Source organism: Sminthopsis crassicaudata, chromosome 3 (genome assembly GCF_048593235.1).
Source record: "Sminthopsis crassicaudata isolate SCR6 chromosome 3, ASM4859323v1, whole genome shotgun sequence".
In the NCBI taxonomy this organism is placed as follows: Eukaryota; Metazoa; Chordata; class Mammalia; order Dasyuromorphia; family Dasyuridae; genus Sminthopsis; species Sminthopsis crassicaudata.
In genome coordinates this window covers 320,042,348-320,061,451 of record NC_133619.1, presented here as the reverse complement: position 1 = coordinate 320,061,451, position 19,104 = coordinate 320,042,348, and the positions used below count along the sequence as shown (strand labels likewise).

Below are 19,104 nucleotides of genomic sequence, written 5' to 3'. Positions count from 1 at the left end.
TCTCCTTATCCAGATTTTTACAGATGAGGAAACTGAGGCAAACAGAGTTAAGTGACTTGCTCAGAGTTACACAACTTTGAAGCTGGATCTAAGCACCATCTAGCTATCCTTCCTAAAGCTGATAACAATGATTAAAATAATCAACCATACCATCCCAGCCTGTTCAGTAGAGAAATATAACCATACTACTTCTCATGCAAAGATTAAAATACTTTTCATCCAGTACTCGGGATTACTATATATTTGGGTTCAATTTGGGGAAGTAGGTTGTCCTGGTGAGGTTTTATTTTTCTAAATACTGAAGAATCTGGTAGTTTATGTGCAAGGTGTGTGTGTGTGTGCGCGTGTGTGTGTATGTGTGTGTGAAAGAGAAAAAGAAAGAGACAAAGACATCCAGAGAGAGTTAGAGACAGAGAGACAGAGACAGAGAGAGTGAGACAGACAGACAGACAGACAGATAGATAGGAAGGGAGGGAAGGAGACAAGGAGGGAGGGAGGAGATGGAGATTTAAGGGAATCATGGAACCTAAAGGTTAATCTTTTGGGTTTCATGGAACTCTAGCATTTTGATACAGCCTATGGCCTCCTCAGAATGTTTCTAAATGCATAAAATAAGTTGGATAGGATTATGAAGGAAATCAATTATATTAAAATACAGTCACTAATGTGGGTATAGATACTTTTTAAATTCACAGACTTTCTGTTTAAGAACCTTTGATTAAATTTAAGCTCTCTGAAGGCAGGGATTGTCTTTTAGCTCTTTTTGTATTCTCAAAATTTAATATATAGTAGACAATTAATTAATAAAATGTTATTGAAGTCAATCAATTTAAGCCTCCAGAGGAGGGAGAACTACATTTCAATTCAACCACCTGACTTTTTAAAAAGCCCAAATAGGAGACTCCTCATGAGGAACTTTTTACCCACAAAAACCAGTCCCTTCTAGGACAAGACTGTTGCCTAAGAAGCCCTTTGAGATTAAATGATTTTAATAGGATCTAATGGCCAGTGTGAATATGTCTTTGTCCCAGTTTTCCAACTGAAGGACAGGCTGCTAAAAGATAAATGTTTTCACTAAATAAACCCTGCTCTTGAGTCTTGATTCATAGATCTATACAGCCTTAGACACCCCTATCCACCTACAATACTCAAAGCTACATCTTAAGGCTTTTGCATTCAAAAGATTAAAATGGAACTCATTCCTTCACTCTGGTAACCTCACACACAGATTCTCCAGGGTGCCTAACCTTCGGCACCATCCACATTTGACATTCTTTCTCAGAGGGAAGAACAGGTGACTCCATGACTAAGGGGAGCCAACTGAGATTTACTCAGCACTAGCCAGACCTGCATTGTTCTTTTCATAGAGGACTCTTAGAACTGTGGTTTTAAAGGATTTCTCCATTTGTATCACAGAAGTATTTTAGAGTTTCCAGAATTCCCTGTGCCACTATTCTCCTGTCATCATCCATCTGCTTATCTGTAGTAGCCTGTAAGGAGGTCCCAGTGGCATATCATGTAGCAGGTCTCTAATCCACTGTTATGAAAGCTGAGAATTGGGAGTGATAATAGTCTTCTGTCAAGGGGTCCTTCATCTGTACAGCACTCTCCTTTGTTACCAGAGACAGTTTGCTTGGAAAGAATAATGGATTAGGAGACTTACATTCTACTTCCATTTCTACAACTAACAAAGAATATGGACATTGGTCACGTCATTCAACCTCACTATGGGTCAATTTCTTCATCCATAAAATGGGGAGCAATAATAGATAGTCTACCCACCATTTAGGCTGGTCATGAAGATCATGTACCCTGAATGTTGAGGAAACAAATTAGATTTATTCATGAAGCTTACTTTGATGCTATCCAGGGTCTTCCCTGATTTTGATTCCTTGAATTTGGCTTATGTAACTCTTATTGAGATTCTTGTTATTGTCCAGTCATTTCAGTCACGTCCAACTCTTTGTGACCCCACTGGGAGTTTTCTAGGCAAAGATACTGAAGTGTTTTGCCATTTCCTTTTCCAGTTGATTTTATAGATGAAGGAACCAAAGCAAATAGGGTTAAGGGACTTGCTCACCTACTAAGTGTCTGATGTTGGATTTGAACTCAGATCTTCTTGACTCCACACCTGGCACTATATTCACGGTAACATCTAGATGTCTATAGTTTTCTTTAAAACATAAGACTAGGAGCAGCTAGATGGTGCAGTAGATAGAGCACCAGCCTTGAAGTCAGGAGGATCTGAGTTCAAATCTGGCCTCAGACATTTAATATTCCTAGCTGTGTAATCCTGGGCAAGCCACTTAACCCCAATTGCCTCAACAGAAAACAAACATAAAGACTAAAAAGACTTGAAACAGAGAACAAATTTATTACATACCACAAAGAATACAGAAGAGACATACCTGAATCTATAGATTTTCAAGAATACCTTCTTATTCTTATGAGCCCCACTTTCCTTCAGCTACCTAATGCAGATTACTCCAGATTTGTAGTACCACTCTGGCATTAAGGCCCCCATAAATAGAGGAAAAACTCTTGAGTATTGCCAAAAAAATTTTATGAAAAATAATTTTTTATGATTTTGTACAAAATTAATTCCCCTTCCTGGGACCTACATAATCCATATGACTCACAGTACTAGGAAAAGACAAGGTATAATTTTCCTCCTTGTGGTTGTGTTCCTATGCCTTGTTACTCATTTATTACAGCTCTCACAGTTTAAAGCATTTCCTGGGCTTGATTGAAGAACATCTTATATATTTCATTAATGCTGCTTTTCTGCCACTACTTTGTATTCCGAAAGAGACCAGATTAAAAATAGAAGTTGAATACTAAAGTTTAGGACCATCAAGTGAAGGATCTTAGAGATTATATACCTGTGAAAATTAAACCAAAAACCACAAAAGCAACTTTAGAAAAGGTGTTACATATACACATATATACCTAATATAGTTGCACTTAATATGCTTAAAATCATATTAGTTCAGAATATAGACTTCCAAAAATAAAGCTCTCCCCCAAATACAGTAGTACCTCTAAAGTAAATTACTTTTGAAAAGAAAAATCAGATAGATAGATATATTCTGAAAAATAACATCAAATATAGGCCATGATCTGATTTTTATATAATTCAGATTTGGGATAAGAGTACAATCTACATTCAAATTAATATGGTACTAATTACTTTGAATTACTTAATCATCAATTGCTCAGTTGGTGGGTTCTTTAGATATTTTTAATCTCCCTTCTGCTCCACACTTACTTGTTAATAGTAACTTAAAGAGAAAACTGGAAAGAAGGAAAATTTAGGTCTATCAACTTTTAACAATTTTAGATTAAAAAAAATCCTAATTAGGTAGAAATCAGAAACAATAAGCTAATATGAGATGTGATGTTTATTTGAGACTTTTAATTTTTAAGGTACTTTATTGATTCCTTTTCTTCTTACATTATAGTCATTTCCAAGGAAAAAAAATATTAAGCAAAATCAAATGATGTAGCACTTGCATCATATAGTGTATGCCTATCTGGCACCCATAGTCTCCTCTCTTTTTATCAAAAAGAAAGAGATGTTTCCTCCTCTGTTCTCCAGAGTAAAAATTTACAATTATTCAGCATTCAAACTTTTTAACCATTCCATACTACCTCTATTCCCCAAGACCACCAACTACCAGGAGAAAGCCAAAGAATAAGTTGCTTTAATTGTTATTAGAAATGTAAGCAACTAGAGATCAGAGACAAAGTAATGTGGGGAAAATTGATCTGAAGTTAAAACCATCTGGTAGATGATATATAGTTGGGCTTCAGTTTGTTTTTGTTGTGTTTTGTTTTGCTTTTTAAAATGTAATTCACTATTGACATTCAGCTGTACTATTTTTAAATAGCTGTCAAAACTCTTGGTGGTCAGACAATACAATAATAAGCATCTCAAAGTTCTGGGCTTCGTTTCTGTTTGACAAGAGAGATGGGTGTAAGCCATCATTACTCTCACAGAACCATGCCATTTGGAGAGGTGGTCAAACTGTCCCCCTAACTCATAGTCCAAATTATGTCAAGTCCTCTGGACTTCTGCCTTTCTCAAAGATGGAAATATTAGCCTCCAGGAAATAATCAAGAAGGCATTGTGTTTTTCCAAAAGCTCTTGGCAATGGTAGTATCATCACCAGGGCAGCAGCTACCCCTCTTGGAATAATGTGCAAATGATTATTATTAGCAACTTATTATTACATTCTAAAATACAGTGAGTACAAATAGTTGACAGGATGAAGTAGGGAGGATCAAAAAACAAAAACAAAGCCAACCAGTCCTAAATTTATTCCAAACCTGTGGTCCTTTCTCAGTCACTTTAACTCTTTCATTTCCCAAGTTGAGAGGTCTTTATTCTAAAAATAATATAGCTGAATATCAATAGTGAATTACATTTTAAAAAGCAAAACACAACACAACAAAAACAAACTGAATCTCAACTATATATCATCTACAACATGCACATTGACTACAGAAATTTAAACAAAACAATATTTAAAAGAAGGCTCTGGTTAATTGTAATGGGGACCAATCTTGGATCCCAGAAAATAGGTGATAAAACACATTTTTTCTTCTAGTAAAGAGAAGAGGGTTTACAGATATGAAATTTTATCTACATTTTATCAGATGTCATTAGTGTCTTGGTTAATTTTGATTTTTTCCTTGACTACAAAGAAAGATCAAAAGCATTCATAAAACATTTTGAAAAGTAAAAAATTTAGAAATAACAAAAATAAACATGGTACAGATAGATACACCAGGATAAGTGAACTAACTCCCTCTAGTATCAAGACCAATGATGATCACAGAGCAAAAGCATCACTTTAGTTTCCTAACATTTGAATTTAGAAGAACCTCAGGCTAAAGTATATTTTTTTTACCCGCATTTGAAAGAAATAATGCCTTTAGCTGCCTATTGGAATTCTACCCATGTTTAAAAATTCTATCAAATGTCACTTCCTCTATGATCCCTTTCTTTGTTGTTGTTCAGTCATTTCAATCATGTCCAATTCTTTGTGAAACCATTTGAGGTTTTCTTGGCAAAGATAGGAATGGTTTACCATTTCCTTCTCCACTTTATTTCACAGATGAGGAAACTGAGGTAAATGGGGCAAAGTGACTTGCCCAGGATCACGCAGCTAGTAAATGTCAAAGACTGTTTTTGGACTCATGAAAATGGTTCTTTCTGATTGTAGGGCCAGTGCTCTATCCACTGTGACACCTCATTCATTGCTCTATGATCCCTACCCCCAGTCAATGCACACATATATACATACATACATGAAATAAAAAAACTAACCAACCAGAAGTCATCTCTTCTACTCCTGTAGTTCTTTGTTCTTTTTTTTTTTTTTCATGCTCATGGCATCTATCATATTCTACTTTATATGATTAGTTTATTACCTGCCATTTATATTGGTAGATTCGGGATCCTCAAGAGTAACAACTAAATCTCATGTACTTTTCTGTTTTTAAAGGAGGAGAAAAGGAGGACAAAGAAAAGAGGCACGTAGACATATAAAGATAGGATGACCTGGATTTGAATCATACCTACAGCTGTTTAAATTATATCTGTGTGGTACAATGGATATAGAGCTAGAATTGGAGTCAAAACCTGAGTTCAAATCCTGCCTCAAATACTAACTGAATGTATGATTCTGAGCAAATCACTTAACCTATCTGTCTCATCAGTAATAATTGGGATAATCCAGCTATCCATCTCCTAAGGTGATTGTGAGAAGCAGATGCAATAATATATGTAAAAATATTTGCAAACTTTAAAGAGCTATATAAATGCTCACTGTTATTATACTGAGAGGGAGGGACATAAAAGTACAAGATGTACTGATCAATGCTGTTTTTCCATCTTGTTCTAGGGAACCCTGTCAGGACAATGACTTCCCTTCTTACAATGGCTCTCCTCAGTCCACTTAATAGCTCTATCAACTCTACATGCAGGAAGGAGAACACAACTGGACCCGGACTGCCCCACCCCCTCACCTACTACGCCCTCTCCTATTGTGCCCTCATTCTGGCCATTGTCTTTGGCAACGTCCTGGTCTGTCTGGCTGTGCTGAAAGAGCGCTCCTTGCAGACTGCCACCAACTACCTAGTGGTGAGCCTGGCTGTGGCGGACCTGCTTGTGGCTACCTTGGTGATGCCCTGGGTGGTGTACCTGGAGGTAAGTGTGCCTGAGTGCCACAGGACAAGCCTAGGGAATTTTGTTCATGTCTACTGCTGTGTGTGTAATTACCTTCAGTAACTATTTTGCTTGCAAGGAATTCAGAACACTTTCCATTTCACAGTTCCTCCCTGTGAATAAAGAGGACAGAGATAGCATCCTGCTCATTTTAATGAGGAAACTGAGGCTCCCTGAAATTACAGTGACTGTCTAATGCCACTGGGCAAAATCAGAAACAGAGAATGGGGAATGATTCCATTCCCAGGTCCCCAGCATGATGACTAGACTGAAGAAATGCTGTCATGGGTTTCACTAACCAAGAATGCCCTGGGTTTATGTGAATCATGCATGAGGCTTCTTTGTCTGTGAGAAAAGTGAGGAAGAATGAAAAATATACCCTTCTCATCCAGCTTTCTAAGGAAGAAAGGGGTGGGAAACCAGAAATGCAGAGGTCAAGTAGAGAGAGGAGGAATTAGGGAACATTAGGGAGGTGGGAAAGGAAGAACAAAGGAAGGGGAAAGGGAGAAGAGGAGACAGACAAGAAAGAGGGTGAGGAGAAACCAGGAATTAATATGCAGCCTGATTAGGGCACTTCAGGAACTCAGGAACTTCATATCTATAATTGGCTTAGGTAGAGCCAGACCAAGGCTTTATGTGAACATTTAAGTTACTTAGAATAAGAGTAAGAGAAACCATAGAACTGGATAGATTGTTTTGGGAATCAACAAGAAATTCAGCTGAAGAATAACTTCTTCTTCATGAAGCCTTTCCAGGTCTGCCTCCCGGCTGCTTATGTCTTCCCTTCAAAGGTGCCATTCTCTCTAGTCTGTGTGTTCGTGTCCATAGAACTACGTATATATATTATCTCTTCCCTTAGAATGAAATGTCTTTAAGGGCAAGAATTGTTTTTGTTTTTTATTTTGTGAGGACTAGCATGAGAATCAATCAGCCAAAACTCCTCATCCTTTGTAAAGTGTCAGGATGCTAAACATAGAGAGAGGGGCAGAGGAAAGAGAGAGAGAGAGAGAGAGAGAGAGAGAGAGAGAGAGAGAGAGAGAGAGAGAGAGAGAGAGAGAGAGAGAGAGAGAGAGAGAGAGAGGAGGGAAGAGAAAAAGAAAGGAGAGAGAGGGAGAAGGAGAGAAAGAGAGAAGGGGAGAGGGAGGGAGGAGGAGAGAAAGGGAGGAGAGGGAGGGAGGAGGAGAGAGAAAGAGAGATGGAGAGAGAGAGACAGAGACAGACAGAGAGAAATAGATAGAAAAACAGGAAGAGACACAAAAAGAGACAGAGACAGAAAGAGATGTTGCTAATGTATATATATTAACAACACATTTCAGTTGTCCACTTTGTTATTTTTGTCATGTCGACTCTTTGTGACCCCATTTGGGGTTTTCTTGGCAGAGATATTGAAGTGGTTTGCCAGTTCCTTCTCTAGATTACTTCACAAATGAGAAAATTGAGGCAAATAGTGACTTACACAGCTAGTAACTGAGACTGCATTTGAACTCACAAAGATGAGTCTTCCTGATTCCAAGTGCTTTGTGGTTACCACACAGGGGCCCTAAATGTGATCAATGCTTTACCAATCAATCAGTAAACATCTATTAAGCGCCTACTATGTGTCAGGCATGGTGCTAAGCAATGGAGAGGCAAAAAAAAAAAAAAAAAAAAAAAGGACTGTCTTTCGACAGTTCCTGTCCTCAAAGAGTTTACAATCTAATCAAGAAGTCAGTTGGGACTGCATGAGAAAAGTCAGTTCAGATTGCATGAAGCACTTGGCCCTGAGAGTGTTTATATAGGCGGGAGCTAGTTGAAAGGCAAGAAGGGAGAGCTTTCAGGGATTTGGCAGCTGAGAGAGAGGATGAGGACCTTAGGAGCTGAGCCAGAATTGGTAGGCAGTAGTAACATGAAAAAGAGAATGTAAGACTTAGCTGAGGTGGAGGAGGAAGACACTAAGGAGAACTATCATCAGCTCTAGAGAGATCTCTGAATACAAGATCCAGATTGACACCACCAGCTTTGTAGCCACATTATCAACCACTGAGGAAAGTTCCAAGAAAAGTTCTCTTTCCCCAACTTCCCCTGCCGATGCCTGAACATTTCTGGTAACCTGAATTTTGCTTCAACCACAAAGGGGCCAAGGTTAGCTAGAGATAAATATAAATGTAAATTAAGGCAGAGAGCCAAACCGCTGCCTAAAGCTGTAGAAGGAAAAAGAGAACCGTGTGGACCTCAGGGGCCATTAGATATGGCCTTGAGGCTTAAAATGAGCTAATTATTGTAATGGAATATTACATTTGTATTCCTGGCTCTCAGCATTTTGCCAAGCATGAAGTAACAGAGCACAGTGCGAGGTACATAGTAAGACCTTAATAAATACTTGTTGATTTTGTGTTACATTTGTGGACCCATGAGAGGAGTTCCCTAAACCCATGAAATAACAGGACCAGATATTCCTCCCCCATCCCCACCCTCAGCACACAAAATGGCGTGGGCACTAGGGAATATTTCTCAGTAGAAATATTTGTTTATTTTCTAAAGTATTTTCACTTGAATGTGTGAAATGAAATAAGTCCAAAGGTTATCAAGACAAAACATCTATTCTGTAACAGAGAAATCAGGGTGCAGTCACCCATTCAAGGAACAGATACTCTCTCTAGCAAAACATATAATTACTAGAGAGATTTTTTTTCCCCCACAACACCATAACATACCATTATTATTTCCTCTTGGCAATTTGTGTCCTTATAAAGAAATGTCCAATGGAGGATCATAATGATTCTATGATTAAGTGAAATTAAGATTCATCAAATTAATATCTCAGCCAATATTAATAGTGAAGGTGACAGTTAATTATGTATGACATATCACAGGAGAGCAAAAGCCTCAAACATAAAGACTACCTTATGTTAGTACTAATATTAAAGAATGGCTGAGAACTAAAATTAGGCATTTGATCTCAAGGGGGGCAAAGACAAAAGGAAGAAAAAGGAAATGGAGAAAAATAGAAGAAAAAAATTAAATAGGCTGGACAAGAATAGATCTTGTGGTTACTGGAGGGTAATCATTTGCCTAAATTTAATTTAATTTTACCACCTTATTTTCAGAAGATATATATTCAAAATAAACCTTGTTGGGGGATGACACTTTGGACCTTCAAAGAAATATATGTAGCAGATGATCAGTCACCTTAGAGATCATCTAATTCCTTCATGATATAGATGAGATTCAAAGAGATTGAGTGATTTGTCCAGGACACACAGATAGGATATGTCAAAGTCAGGATTTGAACTCAAGCCCTATAACTCTAAATATATCATTTTTTTTGTTGTTGTTGCACATTTTGAGGCCCTCACTCAGTTTATTTTCTGAATCCTTGTTGTTGTTTGTTCTTTGTTCTTGAAGAGGACCATAAAATCGGGGAGGTTATGTTATGACATGTGAGTGAATTGGATTTAAGTGAGGGAGGGCTATGCAAGTTAGCTACTTCACTTTCCCCTCCAGAACCATTTGGGTCCAATAGCTAGATAAAGATTATGATGACTAGAGATGCTTCTTTTAAAATTAAGGTCTTCAAAAGGTCTCAACTTGACTGAAATCCCACCCATTCAGCAATTAAGGCTAGGTAAGAAATGAGACAAAGAATTCCCTCTTTCACCTAGTCTAAAAAAAAAAAAATCTAAATTAATAAACCTGGGAAGGAAAGATCCTCAGGGTTTCTGACCAAAGCAGAAAAGATTATTATTTACATTCAATCTGAGTTGATTTAGAACCCAAAAAATGACCAAATGGGGCTTGGCTTAGGAACAACTGGTGACTAATTAATGAGAATCAGATTGGTTTTGTTTAGTGAGGTAGTATCACTAGGTCCATAAGGAAATAGCTTCAAAGCTAGGATGTCCTGGATTCCAATCTGCCTCACATACATTTTGATTATGTGACCCTGAGCACATCATTTAACCTCTTATTGTTCTGGGCCATTCTCTAAGACCAGAAATCATAGCGAAATTACTCAATCAATTGATTCCCAATAGCAATGAAATCTCAAGTCTAGTCCTTACCAATAAGGAGCTTGAATAAAAGTCAAGATATATAAAAATATTTATATGACATTGAGGGACTGTTAGATTCTGTGGTTTGATAAAGATAGATCAATAATTCTAACCATCTACATCCAACAAACTGTTTCTAGTCATCCTTGAGTTCTTAACCTTTTATTCTATGATCGACTCCTTTGGTAAAGGCACATGAAGTCTATGAATCTTTTCTCAGAGTAATGTTTTAATTCTTAATTAGGAAAAATATTTAATTTCAATTGAAAGTTACTGAAAATTAAAATATAGCCTTTTCTCCTATAAATTCATATTTGCCTAGAAACTTATCCATCCAGGGGGATCCCCTGTACCTCCAAGTTAAGAATTACTGTGCCCAAGGCTGAGTATGAAAGGTGGGCAGAAAAACCAGCTCCATCATAAAATGTATTTCATTCTCCTTGAAATTAAATTGTGATTTTGTTCCCTTAGTTAGGCCCTCTCCTGACTATCACCTTCTGACTTTCTCTGGACTTTTATTTTTGAGGTTACAACCTTCCATCAAACTCTCACTAGTTCAAAGCCTTTACAGATAGGGGTTTGAGTTTAATCTGGATTACCCTACATTAAAAACTTCTGATTTCACTTTACAGCATGCATTGTATCTCCTCTCCTTTTCTTTCCATAGAGTATCAATACAAGCTTACAGGTGGCTGCTTCTTTTAAAAGAATGTGGAATTTTCTCAGATCATTTTAAAAACAAAATATAATCACTGATATAGTCTAGTAGGTTGGTAGTTATGGAATTAAAAACTAAAACAATGTTTCTGAGAGAGTGCAAAACTAAAACTAATGATAATGAAATTGTTGCAATGGTTGTCAGAAAGAAATACTAGATGTATGAGTCCTCCTCTGTCACTTACTATCTATGGTCCTAGCATCATAGAGTTGAAAGGGATATTGTTGTTGTTGTTGTTCAGCCATTTCATTCATGTCTTACTGTTTGTGACCCCATTAGGGGTTTTCTGGGCAAAGATATTGGGAGTGACTTGCCATTTCTGTCTCCAGCTCATTTTACAGATGAGGAAACTAAGCAAACAGGACTAAGTGACTTGTTGAGGGTTGCACAGCTAGTAAGTGACAGAGGTCAGATTATAATTCAGAAAGATAAGCTTTCCTGATTTCAAGTCTGGCACTTTATCACTGAGCTATCCCCCTTATCTTACTAATGATAAAACTGAGAAAAAGAAAGAACAAGTAGCCTATCCAGTCACACAGCTAGTGTAGTTAGGACTTGACTCCAGGTCTTCTTGATTCCAAGTCCAATGCTCTACTTGCTATGCTATGCTTGGACAACTTACATTTTGGTCTTAGTTTTCTCAAATGATTTTCTGATTTTCTGCCCACTTTTCTACCCTACTCAGTCTTGGGAACAGGGAGTACAAGAGACCCAAAAGTAGGTGTCAAGTGGTCTATGAACTTGTTTAGGGAAACTCTAATTACCAGTGACATTCTAAAATAAAGTGATTGGACAAAATGTTCCCTATGTTCCCACAGCTCCTTTTCTGCATTATTCTATGTCATCCAGAAGCCTCTAACACATTAGTGAGCTATGCTTTCTCCTTGGAAAACATGTTGTATACTCTTAAATGTTCAGCAGCTATCATTATGTAGTATCAAAGTAAATCTTAACATGGGTTACGAACACTGTAGGTAGAAATCTGTTAGTTGGTACATGAATTCCTAGGTCCTTAGTTAAGTCTATGTCATTCTATTCCTATCACAAGGTCTGAGGCTAAGAGAGATCAGTATGGGCTCATATCAAAGTGTTAAATTGGAAGTCAAGAAATCCTCAGTTCCATTATTAATGACCTTGCTCAAATGACCTTGATGCTCTCTCTAGGCTTATTCTACATGGTAGATTATACATCTTAATGAGATAGGGGGAAAAATTGTAGCTTTCTTAGAAGAAGAGGATGATAGGCCATGGAAAATAATGTGTCTGAAAGCACTGCATAGCATCATTATCCTTTGTGTTTCCTTAATAATAAAATTATTTAAATAATTGGCAAGAAGAAACACTGGATCTCTACAGGAAAGGGGACCAAATGGAACAATAACAACGAAGTAATGTTGACTGTGGAGAGGGTAAAACCAAAATGTGACTACATCTACATGAAAAGTATTCTTCTGGGTGAAAGTAAGTACAATAAGTTCAAAGATTTTTGAGATTTTTGGAGGGAGAAAAGTAGTCCAACAAGGGTGTGTTCTCTCTTCTTTCTCCTCCCCAACTAGGAAAAACTAGTTCACATTTTGCCAAATTAAGGATAATGTGGGCATCTTGGTTCTTTGGAGATTTGCCAGAAACCCATTTTATTTGCTTTAAAATTATTACAGAGTTCAGAGAAAGACCAGCTAGAATCCTGTGGTCTAAAATTCCTCAGAAGAAGTCAGTTCAAGAAGAGGTGAGATGCTCTCACTAATTAATTTTTAATGACAAAAGTACCTGCTGAAAAAACTGAAAGAGATGCACAGCTAATTTATCCACCAACATAGATTTTGAAAAGGCATGGAAAAAGGAGCTAGTAACTGAGAATGAATACAAAAAAGTGGTACAATTCTCTAAGAAGTGTGTCAGAATTGCTAAGCTAAGAATCAGCTGAAGTCAATATTTAATATTAATGTAAAAACATGATAATATGTGTATGAATTTTTAATACCAAGGAAAAGAGAAAAATCAATAAAAGGACAGGATCATTGTTCATAGTAGATGGGATGATAATAATGAATGAAGGAAAGAAGGTAGAAATACTCAACTCTTATTCTGTTATTGTTTCCTATGTCATAAAGGAGAATGATCATTGTAACAATAAGGATAGTAAAAACATTATAAAGGGGGAAATAACAACCCCAGATAAATGGGGAGATGGTAAAAGAGCACCTATCTTCCCTCAATGAGGTTCAACTTCTTACAGGGCAAACAACATCTCAAGAGGTTGAAAGAATTGGCACATGTGTTTGTTGTAATGTTGGTGATAATCTTTGAAAAAAATTACATAGACTGGGAGAGGTGTTACACAACTGAGGCTAGACAAATCTCCCAATTAAAAGAAAAAGAAAGCAAGAGGGGGGAGTTCTTCAAACTTCAAAAGTTGATGAGCTTGACCTTGATTCCTGACAAAATTAGAGAATTTATTGTTAAGGGGAAGGTTTATGAATGATTAATAAAGGAAGTGGTGATTACTAAGAGCCCTTGTAGATTCAACCAAAATACAACATTCCAGATTAGCTTAATTTTCTTGTTTGAGAATGTTATTAGATTTGTAGAACAAGGTATACACATTGTATATCTAGATTTCAGCAAGACACATGGCAAAATTTCTCAGAGTATCTTTGTGGATAAGATGAAGCTACAGTTAGGTAGATTTAAATGAATTGAATGACCAGAACTGAAAGCGATTAGTGGATTAATGTCATCTCAGAAGGTTACCCTTTAGTTTAGTGGACTGTGCCCAATAGCTATCCTTCACTTCATTGTATCCAATATTTTAATCAATGAATACATGTTTATTATGTTTGCAAATGATCCAAAGCTGGATCATGAATTTATTTAACTTCCAAAGCTGGAAGTTAAAGCTAAAATATTGGATAAAAGAATCAGGATTTAAAAAAAAAAAATCTCAGTAGATTAGAACAATGGGTCTAATCTCTTAAAATGAAATTTAAAAAGCATAAATAAAAAGCCTTCTGTGTATAGAAAATCAACTAAAAACTCAGCTAAATGGAGATAGGGGAGGCAGAGAAGAGAGAAAGAACCTGATAGAATGGAATCAGTGGAAATGTGACTAAATGAAAGTTCATTTGGGAAAAGACCCTGAGATTTTAGAGGATTATAATTATAATGAGAATTGATATTATGAATTATAGCTAAGAGAGGAGGAAGAAAAAAAAGAAGTAAGAAGAGGAGAAAAAGGAGGAAAGGGAGGAGAAAGAGGAAGAGAAGAAGGAAGAGGAGGAGAAAAGCAATTTAAATATAATCCTATGTTGTGTTAACAGAAGAAAAACTAGGAAGATCATTGTACACTCTGCCCTTGTCAGACTCCATTTGAAATATTGTGTTGAGTTCTGTATACCTCATGGTCAAAAGGACATCAGCAAGCTAGAGTTTGTCCCAAAGGAAAACAGGAGAGTGAGGGGACAGAAATCCATGCCATAGGCATATCAACTAAAGAAAGTAGGAATAATACCCTAGAGAAGAAAAGACCTGGAGGCATAAGACAGCTGCTTCAAATATTTGAAGGACTTTCTTGTGGAAGAAGGATAATATGTGGTTATTTTATTTTGCCTGCTTCAGAGAGAAAAATAAAGTGTAATGGTTGGAAGCTGCAGAGGAAGATATTTGATTGAAATAAGAAACAATTTGAGTAGTCCAAAAGCAGAATGGGCTCATTAAAAGTAGTGACTTCCTCATCACTAGAGGCATATATGCAGAGATTGAATGCCCTCTTAGGAGGGATATGGTAGAGAAGTTTCCTACTTGAAGAAAAATTAGTCTAAATAATTTCTGAGAATCTATGATTCTCTAAAAATGTAAAGACTATTTATTATCTATCTAGTCTAGGGTCAATTTCATTAGTGCCAAAAGATAGTTACATGAATAAAAACTAAAAAATGGTTTATTCTTCAATATAGTCTCACAACCTTCAGACCAGTTCATTATTTCTTGGCCTAGCAGAGTCCCTAAGCATGGTCAATAAGAATTATAATTAGAGAAATTTAAAGGATAGAGGAGTTCAAGTCCTTCATGAGAGGAAGGAGGGAAGGAACAAAGGAAGAAGGGGAGAGAGAGAGAGGAAAGGAGGGATGAAGGGAAGAAAAGAGGAATGGAGGAAGGGAGAAAAAGAGAAAGAGGGAGGAAGGAAAGGAGGGAAGAATGAAGGGAGAGAGGAAGAAAGGGGGAGAGGAAGGGATAGAGGAAAAGAAGGAGGGAGGAGTGAAGGAGGAAGAAGGGAAGAAGAGAAGGAGAGAGGAGTGAAAGAAGAAAGGAAGAAGAGAGGGAGGAAAGAAAGAGAGATGGGAGAAAGGAAAAGAGGGAGGGAAGAAGAGAGGGAAGGAGGAAGGGAAAGAAGAGAGAGAGAGAGAGACAGAGAGACAGAGAGACAGAGACAGAGAGAGACAGAGACAGAGAGACAGAGAGAGACAGAGAGAGAGAGAGAGAGAGAGAGAGAGAGAGAGACAGAGACAGAGACAGAGACAGAGAGACAGAGAGAGAGAGAGAGAGAGAGAGAGAGAGAGACAGAGAGACAGAGAGACAGAGAGATAGAGAGACACAGAGAGACAGAGAGAGACAGAGAGAGAGAGAGAGAGACAGAGAGAGACAGAGACAGAGACAGAGACAGAGACAGAGAGACAGAGAGAGAGAGAGAGAGAGAGAGAGAGAGACAGAGAGACAGAGAGACAGAGAGATAGAGAGACACAGAGAGACAGAGAGAGAGACAGAGAGAGAGAGAGAGAGAGAGAGAGAGAGAGAGAGAGAGAGAGAGAGAGAGAGAGAGAGAGAGAGAGAGAGAGAACGAACCAGAGTAGGAGGTACTCTAAAATATACTGTGGGAAGGCAGCCTAAATGCGGATAGGAGGGGAGGGACAATGAGAGAGAACAGAGAGAGAGGAGGCTAAATGAACTCGAGTTCACCATTTTACCTAAGGCTTCCCCTGTACTACAGTATCCAATACTTTATCAACATAAGCATAGTGCACAAGGCTTTTCAACATGTGGATTCCCATAGGCTGCATCACCATGAGGGCTACAATTTGAAAAGACCTTTGCCTTGGATGTCCCTTTAATTCAGCTGCAGCATTTTCTCAAGTATGCTCCTCTGTGGCACACCAAAGAATTCTGTCTCAAATTCTCTCTCCAAGCTTTTAATTTCCTGCTTTATAGACTGCAGGCTGTTTGGGCTCTTTCTCCAAGCACAAACATCCAATTTTGTTCCACTCTGTTAAGCTCCTTTGTGATGTCTAATGCACTCATATTAAGACAGAAAGGAGAGTAAGCAGCCAGAAGAATACTAAGAATGCTAAACTTAAGAGGAGCTGGGAATTCTGGAAAGGAGGAAGGATACATTGGAGGGAATAGTCAATAGAGCACTGAACCTTGAGTCAGGATGCCTAGGTTCAAATGCTGCCTTAGTTATTCACTAGTTGTGCGATCATCAAACCTCAGCCTTCATTTCCTTGGCTATAAAATGGGAATAATAATATTGTACTCTCTCTCTTGAAGGGCATATTGTGACAAAAGTGCTTTATAAATGTAAAAGTGCTTTAGAAATGGAGTTGTTAGTCTATTTGAAAGTGAAATAGATAGAAACGTAAATGAGACAAAGCTAAATGGAGATAGGGGAGGCAGAGAAGAGAGAAAGAACCTGATAGAATGGAGCCAATTTGCCTCTAAGAAAATAATCAGTCTGAGTTAGTAAAGGAAGGCAAGAAAAGCTTTGGAAGCCAAGAAAGACACCTGGGGATTGATGATGAAGGTGATAACAAGAGACATTAAAGGTGCCCTCTTGCCTCAGATCCCCAAGATTTGTTTGCCTCTGCCTAAACCAAGAAAACAGCCAGCTGGAGTGAAGCAATTTAAAACCTCCCATAAGATAAAGAAAATGGAAGCTCTTCACAATAGTCTTAAGAAACTGTGAATAAATATGTACTCAGAGAAGGGTAGAGCTAGAAAGGAATTAGAGATAATCTAATTCCATGCCCCAATTTTAGAAATGAGGAAACTGAGACTTAAGAGAATTCAGGTGATTTGTCATTTGTTTTAAAACTACAGTCTACTAAGGTGAAAAGAACATTGAGTTTCAAAAAAGAGATGGGTTAGAATTCCAATTCTCTCAAGTACTATTTGTATCAAAATGGGCAAATCACTTTTTGGGGCTTCCAATGTCTTTATCTGTAAAAGGAGAACTATGATTGACTCTGATGACATCCAGTTCTAAATCTATGTTCGATTTATTCTCCACACTCTTCTCGAACCCTACCCTCACACAAAAAGATTTAGTGTAGCACATTTAAAATACAGTGAGGAATTTATGTGAAATGCTCCAGTGGGAGATCTGGGGAAGGAGCTTCCTCCAAAGACTTCCCACTCTGGACTTTTGCAGATCCAGATTCAGTTCTCAAAGAGTCTCATCTCTAAATAGAAGGGACAAGGCTTTTCTTACACATTCTGGCTCATTATGCCTTCATCCAAGAATATATAACTCTAGAGAAAATCTCTTAAAGCTAGGTTTGTCCAGGCTACTGCCAAAAAAGAATAAACAAAGATTCCTCTAGAAAGGCATTCAATGTACAAAGTAGATAAGCATGTGGCAGCCATTTATTATCTGCACCAAAAAAGAAATACTTAAAACACAAAAGACTCGAAGCATTCATTGACAGAGACTTAAAACATGATACAGCAGCCCCTCATGCTGATTGGGGGTGGGGGAAGGAAAAGGGAAAGGTGACATTTAACACATTACAATTGATGTTATACCTTTGTGGGACTAGCAAGTGGGAATTTCACTTTCACCTTGAATCAGCAATGCCTGAATAATCCATTTTAATCGTGCTCTCTGTCCATCAAGTAGTCATCTCCTCTAAGAAACAATTGTAGTAGGAGAAAGTTCTTACTGCTTATGTTTATACCTCTCCACCTCATGAGGAATCCACCAAGACTAGTGATTGCTGTTCAATCAACCATGCTTGGGGAAAAAATGCAAATCAGGAGATGCAGCTATGGACTTGAACTCAGGGTTTAGGCTCACCAAGGCAAGTTTGCATATTTGCTACCATGTTCAAACAGGCACTGTTACTGCTAGAAGAGGAGAAATGTCCTCTCTCCATATCAGTGGAAGTCTAAAGGAAAGACTAGAAAAATCCTGACATCCTCAATTGGGAAGGGGAGAGTGGGGGAGAGGGATAATAGGATTAACTCTCCTTTACCCCTCAGTAACTTCCTGACTGTGGCTCTCTCTTGGATAAAGAGCCTCCCTCACTGTCTCAGGGACCAAAAGACTAACTAGAAATGTTTTTGTTATCTCAAAGTCTTCAGCACTGAGCCAAAAAACATCAGAAGAGTTCTGAGCCTCATCTCTGTTACCCTTAGATTAGAAGCTATGAAATGTCAAGAGGGCTACCACGAGGCTAGATTTGTAGATAGAAGTCCTGAGCTTGAATGTTATTGTTCTGTTTAACTTGTGACCTTGTTGTGGCCTTGGCCAACAGGCTCTGTGACCATGAACTTTCCAGATTTTTTAAGGTGAAGGGAAATAGGCTAAATAATAGTCCCCAAGGTCTCTCTTCTACTTCTCAGTCCTATGATTCTACCCCTAGAATTTTCCAGGAATAGAACAAATAATTCTCTATTTTAGTTCATTTAGGCTTTCTGGAAGTTTTGGCTAAGAGAGCCAAACCCCCTTCAGCTGTGTGTATTGTATATGGAAAATTTACTTCTGGGTTTGTGAAGATATTAGTCTGCTTCTGCCTTCTGTATAGCCAAAGGGAGTTAATTACTCATTAGCAAGTGAGAATAACACCTGAATAATACCACCTGGCTATGTTTGTCTATGCTTCCAAAGTGAGTTGTTCATTAGTTTTTCTGAGACAATCCTGAAGTTTACCTCAAAGAGACTTATACCAATCAGATTTACTGTTTCCTTTAATATAATTATAAGAAATGATAAGATTGTAGTTACTGCCTACGTCACAGGGTTGTTAGGAGGATTCATAAAAATGTTATTTCTCCAATCATAATCATTGCTTACATTGATAAAGCTTTGAATTTTATAAATGATATCTTTATAACTACCCTGTTGTAAGGGC

At 37.7% G+C, this 19,104-nt stretch overlaps 1 protein-coding gene across 1 annotated transcript in view; it reads left to right on the top strand.

The window, feature by feature from the left end:
* Positions 1–5,944: 5,944 nt before the first annotated feature.
* The window catches only part of DRD3 (dopamine receptor D3), a 56,871-nt gene continuing 43,711 nt past the window's right edge, over positions 5,945–19,104 (top strand). The window contains exon 1 of the mRNA XM_074301238.1: positions 5,945–6,214. Coding sequence (XP_074157339.1) covers positions 5,945–6,214 — 270 coding nt within the window. The remainder of the gene's footprint in view (positions 6,215–19,104) is intronic.